At 34.6% G+C, this 16,990-nt stretch overlaps 1 protein-coding gene across 2 annotated transcripts in view; it reads left to right on the top strand.

Annotated features, from left to right (window-relative positions):
* NCAM2 (neural cell adhesion molecule 2) overlaps positions 1-16,990 on the top strand; it is a 136,936-nt gene that overhangs the window by 104,866 nt on the left and 15,080 nt on the right. Inside the window, exon 15 of one of the 2 annotated variants that reach the window (XM_063393880.1) lies at positions 16,497-16,701. In XM_063393880.1, coding sequence (XP_063249950.1) covers positions 16,497-16,701 — 205 coding nt within the window. Of the gene's footprint in view, positions 1-3,392; positions 4,261-16,496; positions 16,702-16,990 lie in introns of those variants that run through there. The other variant, XM_063393881.1, reaches the window with a different exon arrangement.

Here is a 16,990-nt window from a genome sequence, read left to right as displayed (position 1 = left end):
GCCCCATCACCCAAATAGTTGACAATGCTGAACAGGATTGAAACCCATACTGACCCACAATTTGGCTCCTGGTACCTATCCTCAATTCTAGAAGAAGTTATGTTTCATCATTAAAAGTTAGATCAGGGGAATTGTGGGGACTTTTAGTCTTCTTTTGTATTCGCTTTACATAAAAAAAGCTAGAAAGGCTGCCACTATGTACTTGAGCAAGGACCAAATGTCATCACTTGTGGCTTACAAATTGTCTGTTTAAATCTCCATAAAAAGACTGTAGAATTTTTCAGGATTAGCCTGATTTTTAAACATATGGTTTGTGACAACACTGCCTTTCCATTTGTTTGTGTGTGTGTGTGTGTGTGTGTACAAAAATCCATTAGTTTGTGGCTTCTGATAACTTTTTGAATATAGCTGACAATTTCACTAAATTTCTCAGAGAATGGAGACTTCAAAATTAAAACATTCCTGTAATTTCTTAATGAAGTCTTATCTGAGAATAGAAGTAAAGTTCTCTGTAGTGCAGTAGGCAAAATATTATATTAAACCCTCACACGCTTCTAACAATTAAAATGATTTGGAAAAGAATAGTTGAAATTTTCTGACCCTTGATCCTTTCACCAACCTGCGCAGCTGCAGTACATTTAGACCACAAAAGAAAAAGAAAAAACACAGAAGATGTTTAAAAGATTTTCACAGGTAAAATCTCCATTACATAGATCTGATTTTTTAGCTGATAATTAGAATCTCTTTTGTATGACTTTGTGCATTCCATGATTTCTCGGTCTGCCTCTACAGATCTGCCTAGCTAGGGTTTTAGCTAAATCTAAAATGAAGAACAAAATGCAGGAGTCAAAAAGGAAAGCCTGTGAGATGTCAGTCTCCTTAGAGCTCTGCTCATATTCCCAAGGCAAGGAAGAGCTGCAGCATTATCCTTGTGAAATTACCTGACTCATTTTCTCATAGGCTGAAAGATATTGTAATTCCAAAATAAGAATTTGAAAATGATGGCTTTTGTCTGACTTTTGATCAGATCCTAATCCTGAGCTAAAAGTGTAAAATAAATTCCTCAGCCAGTATTGCTGAGATGGAAGAATAATTTTGTTATTTTATTTTATTTTCTGAAGAGAATAGGGAGATGAAATGTATCTTTGAGATCTCCTGCTTTGAGAAAAAAGTTGGTAGGACTCACACCAATCAGATTAATTAATATCTAATACTTCAGAAAGATAACAGCCCTCACAAAACCTATTTGGTTTTGTTTTGCAAACCAGTACTAGAATTTGCTGGATAAGAGCCATTTCTCATCAAATCCTGGAGATTATCACTGTTGAAAGTGATAGGGCATGTTCTTGCTCTAGGCTAAAACCAGCTGTTTGCTCCATCCCCTGCAAAGACTAAAGTTATTACATGAAAAGGGATAGAAATCCCTCTCTGAAATTGATAGAACTTTCTTGATATGAATCAGAGAGAGAGACACAAAGGCTAGCACCATCAAAGATGTTAAGAGAAAAAAATATACACTATTTTTTAATAAAATCTAATTCTTATGTAGAGCTATCACAGACATTTGCTACCACTGAATAGCAGAGGAACAGCAATCAAAGAGCTATTCTGTATTCTCAGAATTTCTACTTCAAAAGAAATTTAATTTTTTCTTTTATCATGCGAATTTTAGTTTGCTCACTTTTTTGAATGCTATGAAGAAAAAAAGAAAAACACTACAGATGTTGAATGTGGAAGTGCAAGGACACTCTTTATAAGTATGGTACTCTAATCATTATTTGTTTCAGGTAATTGCTAGCATTATGATTCTTTCTAATTAAAATAACCCTGAGTGCCAATTAAAAGATGAAATGTTTAGGTATATTCTCTAAAAATATTTAAAAGCTGATTTATTGAAGTAAGTGTGGAAGTTTATGGTGCTCAAGATTTGTGGGGTTTTTTTCTATGAGTATATGGAGCAAACTATTCAAGTCTTAAGAAAGGAACTGGTTGTGAATTTTGAAGGGCTTGAACACAATATATGTATATTATATATACATTGAATACACATTGAAAATACCACAGTAGAAATATGGGTGAGGATGGAATCATGTCCATAATCGCTCTTATACTGCTGCCTTTTCCACTTGATAGTTAAGTACATATGACAGTTCTCACACATCTATTTGTGCAGGAACAGACATTTGTGTGATGAGCAGGTAATGCACTGGTTAAATTATATAGTGTTATAGTTTTCATCTGCTTCCATTAGAATTTCTTAAATCAGTTTTAATGTAAAGATTAACCAATGTTATTGCTTATACTGCATAAGATTTTACACATTTTAATTTCTTTTGAAGTCTTTTTCAAAATATTAATATAACACTGATATTAGTAATTACCAATATAATTATCATGTCACTGTAGCTGGAAAAAATCTAGCCAATACACTATATATTGCATAAATTTGACTGTATTATTTGCCAAAAAGTGAACGTTAAATATAAATATTTGTAGAAAAAGTATATTCAAACTTTGTATATTTAACCAGACATACTGTGAGGATGTGAATGTGTAAGAAGCTACTTTGTTCCCACCCCAGTGTCAAAGTCAGTATCTAATTACCCAGCTTCTTGTGCTAATTGCATGGGTAATTCATATTTTAATTTTACCTGTGTCCATATTATTGGAGCCAGTTTTCATGGTGGCCCATTGTAAACCCTTACCATAATTTAGGAACACGATAAAGCCATTAGCAAGGAGAAACAGATAAACAAGTTTCTCTCTTCTTATATATGATTGGAACCTTCTTTTTGTGTAATTATTGACACAGTTCTAGTTTATCCGTTCAGCCTGTGGGCTGGTGTTTCTCCTTGCTTTCAATACTCCTTGCTTTAAATAGTAGTCACTGGTTCTGATAGGTGCTCCATGGCAGTTTTGTGAGTTCCAAGCACCTCCAACATAAAATTCAAAATTGTGTTTATATTGGGCTTGGCTGAATGGTCTCAAGGGGAAGCAAGAAACATGCTTCAGGTAAAGCACTTAAATATTTTTTTTTTAAATTAGACCAGTTTGCTCCTTTGACTGCTGCAGAGGACCACATTGCTGGTATGGAGGTACACCTTTCCACAGTTGTACTACTATGTTATACAGATTTGGATGGGGTACTTCAGTGGTTGCCATTCCATCTATGTTTTAATCATACTTTGATGTTTCTGTTAGAGCAACATTTTTCAAGTTACTGTCTTTGGCCCAATGTAAATATTATTTTTTTTCTTTTTTCTTTCCCACTGCCACTTTTTTCCTTTTGATACTTTCTTTTTCATGTTGTCTCAACTTTTGCACTTTTTTTTTTCTAAAATTTACTTCTTTTTCACACTCTTGATTTTCTATAACAATTCTTATCCACACAGACAGATGCTGTGAAGCTACTAGACGTGACAATGGAGGCCAGTCCCTGCAGCTGAATGCTGCTGTTTTCTCTTTCATTGTAGTCATAAGTTTCTGGTGCATGTTTTTATACTGTTGAGGATAAGGCAAGCAATGTGTATTCTTCCTATCTCTCTTAGTTTTTTATTTGTGGGGAAAAAAACACACACCTTAAAAAATTTTTGCTTTTAAAAAGCTCTTCCAAAGTTTCCATTCCTAGTCAAGATCCTGAATAGTGTAATTACTTCAGTCTGTGTGTGCAAAATTCTTTGTCGGGCCTTTGGGAGCCTGGTGAGTTTTGTGAAAAATTCAACGGGGAATGCTTGACACTCCAGTCTGACAGAACATGGAGAATCTGACTTACTGAATTTGATCAGCGTGATTTGATTCTATTTTCTCAACTAGATTTTGATTATAAGAAATCCATGCAGAGATCTTACCATTGTCAGTTGCATGGCTTTCCAGGTACACCACCAATTCATTTTTCAGGAGAGAATTTTCATTTTCTAAAGGGTTTCCTTTACCCGTAGGGGTATTTTCCTTTGCAAAGGGTTGTCCTTGCACTGGTTCCTGACACAAGGTACTTAAAACTTTATGCTTAATAAAAAACTGTTCAAGTCCAGTCTGAATGGAGCTCTGAGAAACTTGAGCTGAGTGGGAAGGTGTCCCTGTCCACAGCAGAGGATTGGATGGTCCCTCCCAACCCAGGCCATTCTATGGTTCTGTGAACACAGACATGTTTTGTACTTTCTAATGTATTTTAACAAGCATGTCTTCCCTACCTAATTATTAATTGTTTTAGTTGGTAGTGTTCCATTTCAAATGCTTTTTCTGTGCCTCACCACTGCAGTGCCTCAGCACATAAAATAGGTCCCTGCCCAACAAGGTCACTTGTGACTGCAAAGGTGCCACATTTCATTTCATGGCATCTGTTGGACTTGGAAGCTCCAGGGGTTCAATTTTGACCTGTAGCAAAAATGGAAAAGCATTTTTCCCTATTTTACATATTAAAATCATGACTTATGAGTGTTGCAGCAGTGTGTGCAAAACCTCAGGAAAAAGATTTTATTTAATAAGAGTCCATATAGATATTTTATTACATATATTTGATTTTAAAATTTATGTAGTTGTCTAGGGGTATGGTTCATTTCTCTGTTGCATACAGAATAACCTGAGAAAGCAATGCACTTTAAAGCTAAGGCAGAATTAAATATTTATTTTAAGACAGTTCCCTTCAAACTGTTACTAAATATGACAAACCTGATAATTTATATGTTGACTTCTTCCTCCTTATAATTCATACCTTTTTGAATCTAAAACATTTACCTTAAAAATTGGAAATCAATTGGTCAGAATTAAGTATCTGTATATCTTCACTCAGTTAGGTGATTTTCTTATTTATAAGAAATATTGATTATGATGATTTTTGCCAGTTCTGAAATATTTTTGAACGTCTTTACTTTAGGGCATCAATAATGAAACCTCTCCTCATCTAAACCAGCTAATAGTCATTTTATAAAATTGGACTACGCCACAAGTTAGTTGTCTTCAGAATGCATGTGTGTAAGTCTACAGACTAATTTATTGACAGGAATACTTTTTTAAATAATTCACAAATTTAGTGTAATGAAGTAGCTGGAATTGAAAAGATTGGTATCTAGAAAACGTTGGTTTTGTTGTGATCTGCAGAAAAGCTCTCACTGTAACATTGAGCCGCTATTCCATCCATGGCTCTTGCCGCTATGTTCTGTCACTTTCACTTAATGTCATGACATTACTTGGAAATTAATTACATTGATTAGGGCCTGACATACTATGGTAAAGAAGGACTTTTTTTTTCTAATTTCATAGGAGTTGAAACTTTGGATTCCTATTTAGGAACAGTCAGGAGAAAGCCCATTTTCTATGCACAAACAATATATATTGACTTTGTAATTTAGTTGTGTAGGTGTTCTTCCAATATACACTATTTATTTTTAAAATGATTAAGCTCTTATTGAACCAAGAGATGTAACTAGTGAAGGCTAGGTAGTATTTTTAATGAAACCTTTCATTTTAGCTGTGTTACAGTGGATTTGGATTTACTAACTACACATAAGTTAGAGAAAACTTTCAGATTGGAGAACATATTTTCAACTGAGTATAACTCGGACAAGTGCTGTTGCTAAATTTATTTTTAGGGGAAGGGTCATCTTGGACAGGAACTTTTGCAAGAGGTTTTATTTTTTTTCTCTTACCATTTCAAAAATTCAGATAGTGAAAATGTTTGTTGTTACCACTGTTGCCACTATTGCCTTCTGTGGTAACAAAAAAAATAACAAAACTGCAAGGATATCTCTGCTTCCCATCCCAGAGCTGATGATTGGCTAATATTTAATAACTAGGTGCTGTAGTAGATGCTAAGGGGGAAAGAAACCCACAGTACAAGCACACTACAAACTGCTGCTGCAAGATCTTTCTCAGTCTGCAGGAGCTCAGTGGTGCACAAACCCTGGGCCTCCCTTTTGGTCCAGGGGAGCAGCAAAGTCTTTCTAGGGGCTCCTCTTTGCAGTCACATCCCTTTTGCATTCTGATCCCACTGTAAGACAGGCACTGCATGCACATGAGGGAACAGAATCTTCTCTTGTGGACACATGGTTGCTGTTCGGAACAGTAAAGGAAACCAAATTGCAGATCCAATAAAAACTACTGAACACCTGCCACTGGATGAAAGTCTTGAGTAACACTTGCATTGTCTCATAAACTGAAAAATGAAATTGGGTCTTGTAAGGTTGCACAGACAGTCTGATTCCCAATATATCCTTATTTTGTAGCATTTTCCTAATTTTCTGAAATTTGAAACTTTAATGCTACTAAATGTTGTCTAACCTATTTTCATCTTCCACATACTTGTCACTGTTCTTAATGTTTGGGTGTTTTTTAATAAAGCAAGACAGGACACTACTAGAGGTATGCAGAAGAGCAGAAAAATGAAAATTCCCATATCATTTTTCTACTCTGGTAAGACATTTGAAGAGCTCTTTAGGAGCTATATTTTATTATCTTAGCAAGTCATTCTAACATTGCAGGGTATACAAGAAGACAAGATAGGAATTAGGGTGCAGAGACTGATCAACTGTGAACTCTCCAAACATACTGTGAAGGAGATAATGAAAAGCCTTGAGAAATTTTAGCAGCTAAATATACATTATGAATGGCAAGTTGGCTTTTATCCTCAGTGTCACAATGCCAGTGGGATAAAGAGACAAATTTGGATCACTTATCTTTTTTTCCAACTGATAGTAGCTTTGGCTGGGAACTATATAAATTTGCTCCGTTCAGTGAGAGAAATTTTGGTCTGCTCCAATTTAAATTATTATGTGCTTTGTATTTTAAGGTTATCAAGTACTTTGAATGTGATCCTTTTCTTTTGGCCTTCCTCTTCCATCAAATTCCAAAGAGAATGAGTTAAGCCGATATTATGGGGATTATGTGACTGCGGATCCAGGCAGTTCTGGGCAGTGACCCAAAACCTCTGTAATGAGAAAGAAAAAGTGTAAGAGAATAGCTTCCTTGGGTTGTCCTATATCTCCTCAGATGAATAACTAATACAGCTTTGCATACAGTTCTCTTTATGAGTCTTTCATAATCTTATTTTTAAAAACAAAGAGAGAGAGGGTATTTCACAGTATTTTGTGCAATCTGTGGGAATATTCAGAAGATTTTGAAATCTTGGCTTCTTACAAACAAGAATAAGAAAAAAATGAACAGAGACATTTTTAAATTAAATTATAATTCATAGGTATAGACTGAACAGCTTAAAGTTGTAATTTAGACTCTATTAAAATGATAAATATGTCTTCACAAATTGAATTCAATATACTTCTGACATTAGTATTTGAATGTTAGATAACTAAATTTGTCCTTTAAATGTTGTAATTGTAAAAAGGATTTTAGGTCTTATGACTGACAGTGTAAAATGTTACCCATTTTTTTTAACATTGTCACATATTTTGAAATGCTAATATTAAACTGTCTGTAAGACCAAAGTCCTAAAATATTCTATGCTGATCTTATGCTTTAAATCCAAATTGGTGGCACAGAAACTTAAAAAGGGTAATGATTATTCTGTGATATAGCAGTATATCTCTAAGGAACAGTATTTTTAAAATGTTCTGATTTACAACCTTTAGAGTCTAAGTCTGGCTTCTTTCCTAATCAGATTTTATTTGTTGTGTTCCTTCTTTCCAGAGTTTTGACAAGTTCCTAACATATAAAATTGTTCACAAATCAAAGTATTTACATAATGCAACTTTAAATGCAATCCTTTATTTACTGCTGTAGGGTTATTGGAATATAAATTGCTGTCTCTCTAAACAGGAAAAATATTGCCCAGAAATAGACATGCATATTGCATACATTGGAAATAAAATATAACTTCTGAGAGCTTTTGTGAGGTGTACAAAACATGCTATTACCAAATAAAAAAAATAACATTCCATTTAATTCTTTTGAGAAAGTATAAGGCCAAGGACTGATGCAAAAATTATTATATGCAGATGAGCAACATTTATTTAAAAGATGAACAGATATGGTGGTTTAATTATACACCTCAGCTTCTGACCAATTCTCGGTCAGTTTTCAGGGTCTTACCACATACTCTCTTTTCAGCATGGAAACCTGCGTAGGCACCACTCAAATGTGTATGTAAATGTGAAATCATTAATTAAGGCTGAAAAAACAGGTTGTTTTCTTTTTTTTTTTTAAGACATAATGGAGATTTGTAATCATTTTGTGATTGTGCTAATATGGCAAATTCTCTATCTCTTGTCCAGTATGTTGATGATTTCTGATTGTTCATTTTTTCAGGACTTTTAGGAGCAAAGGAAAAAAAGAAAATATTACTTTTAGGATGAAAGTTGAATATTATATAGAGATATGTAGCTTCTGAGGTCTATAATGGCATCACTGAAATTATTCCTTCATTTAGCACTCATTTATGCTTATCACATTTACTTAATCCATTCATTTTCTTCAGGCATATAAGGAATGTTCAGTTTTCCATTGCAGCTTATTTCAGACAGTGTGTAGGTGATGGAAAATCACCTTTTCCCTTTAATGTCAATGCCATCTTAGTATAAAGCATAGTACCTGTATGTAAGCTGTACACTTGAGAGCTACGCTATGTTTAGATATTTTACAAATAGAGCAAGAAACTGAGGTAGGAATATCCATACTTGTTCATTTATTATAGGGTCACAAGTCCCCAGAAGCTGTGGTAGTAATGCTTGCCACCATATTATGTTGTACAATATTCTTATTAACAGTTCTGTATATTTATTTTACATGTTTAACATTTTTGTAGAGGTAATTTCCAGTGCATATTTCATTTACATAAAATTTTAATTTGCATTAAGTGCCCATAATAGAAGCAAAGTAAAGCTTTCTCAGTGTATGTTTCCAACAGAATTACAAATGAAAATACAATGTAGTGAAAATAATTCTGTGAAAAATATTGAATACACTGCAACATCTGTACATTTCTGTTTTCAAAAACAGTGTGAAAGGCAAGGAAAAAAATCTGGATTTAAAGTAGTTGATTTTAATTTGTGAAACATCACTTATTTTTATCTGTTCATAATTCACTACCATTTTGCTCCACTGATTTTTTCATGCATGCAGCACTTGTTGTCATCTCTGCTTTCTCCCTGAAGAATGTGTGCATGGTGTAACTGTGATGTCCCTCAGAACCTTTCCAAACACAATGTCAAGAAATGTATGTAACTTTGTGTCTATCATCTGTTGTTCAAAGTTCATTTTAGTTCATGCAATTTCTGTCTTCATTTTTTGTAATAAAGAAAACTGACTGAAAGCATTTCTATCTGTATTTTCTTTATTGCTAATAAATGCTCTTTTTTTCTTGTATTATCTACATGAAGAGATTTTGTATCTGAAGAGATTTTTTAGAGTTGTATCTGTATTTTTTCTACAGTGTTTTATCCAACAGTGAATATTAAAAAACCCCAACCAAAAAAAAACCAAAACAAAAATCCCACACCCAAACAACCAAAAATCAAACAAAAATTCACCACAAACATCAAAGCCACTAAAACTGGACTTTGTGAATTTTAAGTTTGGTTCATATTAGGTGGCTGCCATACTACTGCACTAGTGAAGCAAGTATGTGCAATGTCTGTATAAATTTGCAGCCTGAGCTTGATCCATTCTGATATGATCTACCTAATTGAAGTTTTATCCTCAAAGGCAGATGTTTTCATAGTGGGAAAAGCTGTACTCTACCAAGCAGGACTCTGCTAGAAGTTGCAGTTGTCACAGTCGAACATTTAAAATAAAAATATGCACCATATACTGGCAGCACTTATAATATTAAACTGCTTTTTTGTAGCTAATGCTATAAAATATTTTATATTAATTTATATATAATAATAGATTTAAAATATTATTCCAAGTATTACCTCTTAAAACGGCTGTGTTTGAATTTACAAATGTGAAATAATCTCTCAATTTAAATACAATCCCAAGATAGTTTGATTCTTTTTCAGACCTCCTGGCTACAATACTCAGAGTTGTCATCCACTATAAAGATGCAAAAATTTCCCATGTCTCTGTGGTATGTGCACAGCATGATTTTGAATTCTCTTAAATGAAGAAATTAAAATAATTTATCCTTTTATGTAATAGCAGTACTGAAACCACACATAAGTGTATTTCTCAATTCTCACATCAATCTTAATTAATCTGCAGAGGTTCTTAGAAACTCCTCCAAGAGACATGTTCAGTAAATCTGCTGTCAGTTTGAGTGGAGGAAACTGGGACACAGAAACTTATTTTCCCAAGTCTATTGAAAGCCAAAACCTGGGTGCAGTGCTGATGCCGTGAACCCACGGTGCAGCCTTTCCCTCTCAAGGCACAGGAGGAGTGGGATCTCTCTGCCTGCATTTTTCTGGGGCTTCCCATGGAAGGAGACAATGCTGAAAAATAGCCTTCAGTCTGATGACTGAGTAAGTACAAGGAAAAAGCAGCTGTAGCTGTAACTGGCCAACTCATTGGGCATATTAGAAATGTGCCTGCAATCTGCTTAGGGATAGTTTGATTATGCAAAGAATCTCTTTTTTAAAACTTTGCTTAAAAAATAACAAATGACAACTCCAGAGAACATTTTGTCAACACAGAATGGGGTTTTTTTCAGTAAAGAATGGCTTTTTTCTCTATCCTTTCCCTTGTTATCCCTCAATGGCCATGGACAAGACACTGTTGCCAGAAACACTCAAACTGCTATTTACATTACATTTCTTTTATTTAGCAATTGCATGTATGTCTATGAAGACACCTTCCTATGAAAAATGTTATAAGGGGCTGTTAGAGAAAATGAGAACTCAAATCCTACTTACTCAGTATCCTGAGAGAATTATAATACAAGACATTCCCCTTAAAATTTAAAGGCAGAAATCCAATTCTGAAATCTTGTTGGCAGGAGGATCTCAGCCATAATGAAGAAAAACTCCTTCACTTAGATAAGCATCAGAAAACTTTTAGACACACTTATTTCAGCAGCTCACATCTGTGTAACTGACAGTCCTGGTGGACCACAGGCTCCCCTGGCTCACTCCAGCCCAGACTTCATCAGAGATGGGAGACAATGAAAATCTGTCACTTAGGAGTATAGGAAAGTTAAAGCAAGCCAGTAGGGCTGTCCTCTTATTTTTCAAAGTTGTGTGTCAAGTGTATCTGTCAGAACACATTACTCAGTCGTGCAGCTCAGAGCACACATCCATGTGTTTGTCCACTGCCCTTCAGCAGTATCTGTCCTAGCAGAGAGTTATAGGAAAAATCACTGAGGAAGAAAAAGCATTACAACTAATGTTGATTATAGCCTTGTTAGCATCTTTTTGTGTTAAGGAATGGGATAGAAAAGAACACTCCTTAGTGTCACGTTCTCTTTTGCATCAAACAGTCCCCCAGTAAATGTTGCATAGAATCCTAATGATTTCTTGCAAGCTGGTGTTGCAAATATAGTGATTTGTTTATTTCATTTGAAGGAAGACATGATGCTTGCAGGCACTTACCTGGCTCAAAAGACAAGTTTTATTGATACAAATTGCTAAAAACAGGTCATGCAGCTCTGGCTGTGGCAGCCAAAGTATTGGAGCTTCTTTGGGTAGGGGGAAGGGATCACTGGTTCTTTGCTTCCTTTGGTCATGGCCTGCCACTGTTTTACTGTTAACAGGTAGGACAATTTATAGAGCCATTTAATTTTTGAAACTGCGTTATGATTGTTTTCAATGCTCATCAATGGATACTAAATTTTAAGACCTGTATTTACTGTCTTTTTACAGCTTTTGAATTAGTATATACATTTTATAAGACTTTGAGTCTAGAAAAATTTCAAATCAGTTATAAAATCAAAGACAATATTCATAGACAGTGCAGAAATAACTGTCATGGTTGGGCACGTTTTGAAGGGTCAATACAAAAGTGTAGTTCAACTTGACAAACAAGAATGCTTTTTCTTCCTGCCATGACCCAATGTAGTTAGTTCATAATTTTTACGTTTTTACTTTTGATTGAGAGCAGTTTACTTTATCTTCTTACTGTCTTGAAAGAAAGATTTGGGTAATGGTCTATCTTTCATTTTAACTTCAATCCATGCCCACTAAGGAGCAGAGAAGAGAATAATGCACAAGAAGTTGCTTTTTTTTTTTCTCACAACAAAAACTTATTATCACTGAAGGTGTGAAAGAGGCATCTGGACGTCATCTTATCCAACCCCCCAGGTCACACAGAGTACTTGTTATAAAGCTTGCAATTATTGTTTTATTGTAGCAGTAATTGAATATATAGTGTGATTCTGTAAGAGCACAGAGAAATTCTGCCACCTCAAAGGGCACAGTTTCCTGTAACATCATTGATTGTCATGTAATATAAATATATTGATGTTGCATATTTTGATCCTGTGGAGAAGCAAAAGCTCTTTTTTGTGCCATGTATAAATCGTGCCTGCTCACTGGCACCGGTTGCCCAGGGAAGCTGTGGATGCCCCAACCCTGGAAGTGTCCAGGGCTGGGTTGGATGGGGCTTGGGGCCACGTGGAGGTGTCCCTGCCCATGGCAAGGGAGGTGTAATCAGGTGAACTTAGAGGTTCTTCCAACTCAAACTATTCTCTGATTCTGTACACAAGTATAGATGGAGATTCTCCCTTTTGACCTGCTTCCCTTAGAGTATCTGGTGCAGAACGCTCACAGGAACTTAGTCCAAACTTACATTTGAGAGTCCAGGAAATTAATCTTTTCACTTAGTTGTTTTCACTGGAAAATCCTGTTTTACTTCTTCGTTCCTCTTTCTTATCAAATAAGGATTCCTGCAAAAAATGTTCAATTGTCTCATTAGAAATCATTAGAAACATAACTTATTCAATAAGAGAGAACTTGAAAATTGCCAAAACTTTCAATGACATTTTAAGAAACTTGCTTTGAGCTTTTTTAAATTCTTTTTTACATTTTTGAAAGTTTTTTAATCTTATTTCCGTAAGTATTCATTGATGAGCACTTATTTGAAGAAGTGGATGAAAAAAGTATCTTTAAAGTTGTCGGTTTCCTTCATCATCATGGCAAGGTATTACATTATTTATGCATTCTATATAACAAAACCACATTCTTTTAAATGTAGTATATTTTTAACAAATTCTAATTAAAACTCATTCAGAACTACAGAACTTGTACTTTCCATTTTTTTATTTAACAAGCAGTGTTTTAAAAGGCCCTCTGTAGTTAGACAACTAAGCCAGATACACAATGAACATTTTCAGAAAATTTCTAAGAACTAATTCTTTCACATCAACATTGGATTTTTGTGATTTAAAATGTTTGTCTTCAACTAGGAAAATAAAAAGCAAATAATACATAAATACTTTGTTATTTTAGAGCACAAAGTAGAACTCCTATTTTGAGTTTGTTTGGTACATCCTGGGAAACTGTAAAAACCCCAAATATTTAAAATAACTTCTGTAATATAACTATAATAACAATACAATGCCAATAATTTAATTTAAGGCAATGCTTTTTGATAATAAAATTGCTTTTCAAAGTTGACATGTTTGCAGTATGACATTAATATTTGACCCAGTCACAGAATTAGAACTTCTGTTGATGTCATGACATATAAAGAAAAAAAATCACAATGTTTTGAAATTTTATGTATATTGGGATATGATTTTTGAAACCAGTGAGGAGAGGCCTTAATCTGCTTTAACAGTTATTGGGATTAGTTTTACATTTGACTTTAGTGGGAGCAGATGGGTAAAGCAATTTAAGGAGGAACAGAATAAAGACACAGATGAACTTCTAAAAAAGAATTTTATATGTTTTCATTAAGATTAAAGACAAAGATAGATTTAAAGAAGAGACAGGATAGCTTCTATCTGTTTTCAGAAAAGCATGAGATCCTCAGACAGGTGAGAAGGCTGATCACAGCCACGCTTCTCACCCCATCACTGGGTTTGGCCACATTCCTGTCACTCTTTGGGTGCAGGAGATAAAGGAGAGAAATGTTGGGAAAATGTTTACAGTTTCAAGTAATCAGACTTACAAAGCAGAAACCTGCAGGAACAAAAGGGCTACAATTAGGAAAAAAATGACTTGGGACTGGTAGAGCAGTAGGAAGCATGGGGAATGCTAAATGTAAAGGAAATCATCAGCCACAAAGAGATGGAGAAATATGCAGCAGTCAAATACTCGTGTCTCAGATCTCTCCCCCATACGAAGAAAACTGAAAATGCAGAACAGTGTCCCACGCAACTGTGACAAAGGAGCAATATTGCCACTAAACATTTCCTTCACTTGCCAGTGAAGATACTCTGTAGACATTTCTGTCACTGAATCACTTACAACGGGAACCTTGCCATTTTACAATGTTCCAAGGCTACTGAAGGTGCTGTTCACAGCAGGGGAAAATGTATCTCTTCATAGTAAAAACTTCATAACACTGCACTAAGAAAAAAAACCCTAAAACTAAACCAGAAAAAAATCCCTGAATTTCTTTCAAAATTTGGAATAAATGACCCTATTTTTTTTCCTTCATATTCTAGTTGGTGGTTGAGAAGGTACAAGCATTCATTGTATTAGGTCTCTAAAGATGACTATAGAATTTACTGGTATTATAACAATTGAAATGTATGAGCTTTTTAATAAACTGGAATAATACATCTACTTATATCTTCCTGACAGTTCATACTTGTGAACAAAAATTACTGAAGGTTGCAAAGGAATTCACCAAATATTTTGGGTGGATATAGGGATAAAGTAAGGTTTGGAACATGGATCAGAAGGTGTAATAAATATATAAGTAGGAATGCTGGTTTTAAAAAAGGAAAAACACCAAATTAATTTAAGATGTCAACTTCCGACATTGCTGATGGGGAAATGCATAAATGATACATCATTTCATTGTAGCACCATTATTTTTATTATTTATGTAGGGTTTTTTAAGTCTTTCTGAACAAAGGAAAATAACTTTGAAATAATATCTCTGTTTTTCTGCTTATCCATCCATGGAAATATATACATTTAATTCTAACTTGTATAATAACGTTGTGAACATCATTGCTGTAATGATACAACCTGTACAATAGGCAATGAAATCAATTGCTTAAGAAATAAAATGTTTCCCTTCCTTTGAAAAAAGTTTTTACTTTTCCATTTTAGAGTTCTAAACAAAGACTAGAAAAATAATATACATTTATTGATTTAGAATAACTTTCAGATTACATTTGAAGTGGTAAAGATATCATTAAAATTATTTAAGCAGAAATATGAAAGCTTAATTGCTGTGCTTAATCTGAAAACAATCTATAGCATACAGGGGAGTTGGAAGAGAACGAAGAGGAGGATGATATTAGAAACCCAATTGAAATATTTATATTATGTTACATTATATAATGGTTTGGTGCCTGTTACAACAGTGTTCAAGTAATCTCCAGGTCAGAATAATCTTTCTCTTATTTTGGCAGAGCAGAGCAGCAGATGGAAATGTCCCAGCGAGCGCTGCTGACTCAGGCATCGCTCCAGGGCATGGGAGTGCCAGGGAAGCAATGCTGGTGTGCAACACCCAGGAGCAGACACACCCAGACCCACTCCCCTGGGGTTTGCTCAGCACGGTCTCACACCAGGAGATTGGCACTGGCCGATTTCTGAGCCACTTTGGCATCTTCTTGAATTAGCTGGGTGCATGGGCCTTTACTGAGACAGCTTTTTCCCCTGGATAATGATCAGATATAAATCCTCTAAGCCCCATCTGAGTTCACAGACTCCTGAGAATCACACTATTCAAAAGGGTTTGTGGCATTGCTGTCATGGGAATATCAACCGAGGCAAAATGTTAAAATATTTTTCCTGAGATTTGTAATGAAGTAAAATTAGCTAAACATCAGCTCTCATAATTCAAACACAGAAAGAAGATCAGGTGTGGAATATGGTTATTTTGAAGCGTATGATTGCATTTTCAAGGTACAAGACTAAACAAGATGAGGTCCTAACCCTATAATCATTTGATGATACGCATCTATTCCCCCATATTAAATTATTTAAAACTAAGTATGTGCAACTGTTAGTAGATTAAATAGCTTGAATTATTTTTCACTCTACTTCAGAAAACTACAAGAATAAATACTAGATTGTCAATCTCTTAAACCTTTCAGTAATTCTGCTTAGCATCAATGCTAGTTAATTGTATTTGAAATGTAGAAAAGACAACTTATAACAATGTTCATGTTCAACATTGACAATGTTTTCCTTAGGTTGCTGATACCCTTAGTCATGGAATGTTAAATGTGATATTATTTGCTATTAAATAATGCCATTTATATTCTGTGAATTTTTTGCAATTTTGGCAATGAGAAAATATTATGCAGAAGAAATGTGGGGGTTTTGTGATTTCAATCGGGTTTTATATGTGGTTAATCATCAGGACTGTTTATTTTCAATAATTTCTTAATGGTTCATTCCTAAATATTCCTTACTCTCCTGACCAGCAGCTTGGAAAGTGATATTTTAGGATTAATGTTATTAATAAGTCTTAATTTTCTTTCCTTCAAGACACTCTTTTTAATGGTCTTGGACTTGGTGCTGTCATTGGCCTGGGAGTGGCAGCTCTTTTGTTAATCCTGGTTGTGACTGATGTTAGCTGCTTCTTTGTACGACAATGTGGATTGCTCATGTGTATCACCAGGAGGATCTGTGGGAAAAAGAGTGGTTCAAGTGGAAAAAGTAAAGAGCTGGAAGAAGGAAAAGCTGCTTACTTGTGAGTATTAATCACGTGTGTTGAAAACATCCTTAAAAGAAAAAGTTGGCTGTCCAACTTACAATAATTTTATGGCCATTTTGTGGTGTCGCAATGAGAATTAATAAACCTCTTCTACTACTTGGAAAAGTGTTCCTCTGAAGTTTGTAGAGTTATTTATTGCCTTTAAACGAAAAGTTGAGACACAAAAAAGGAATATACTGTAGCTCAATTTAGGATGACCTCTTTGTCCAGCTTGACACAAAGGAAATCAATTGTAATTCAGTACTGCTTACAGACACCGATTTGG

The sequence above is a fragment of the Prinia subflava genome, chromosome 3 (genome assembly GCF_021018805.1).
Source record: "Prinia subflava isolate CZ2003 ecotype Zambia chromosome 3, Cam_Psub_1.2, whole genome shotgun sequence".
NCBI lineage: Eukaryota > Metazoa > Chordata > Aves > Passeriformes > Cisticolidae > Prinia > Prinia subflava.
This window is presented reverse-complemented; position numbering and strand designations above follow the sequence as displayed.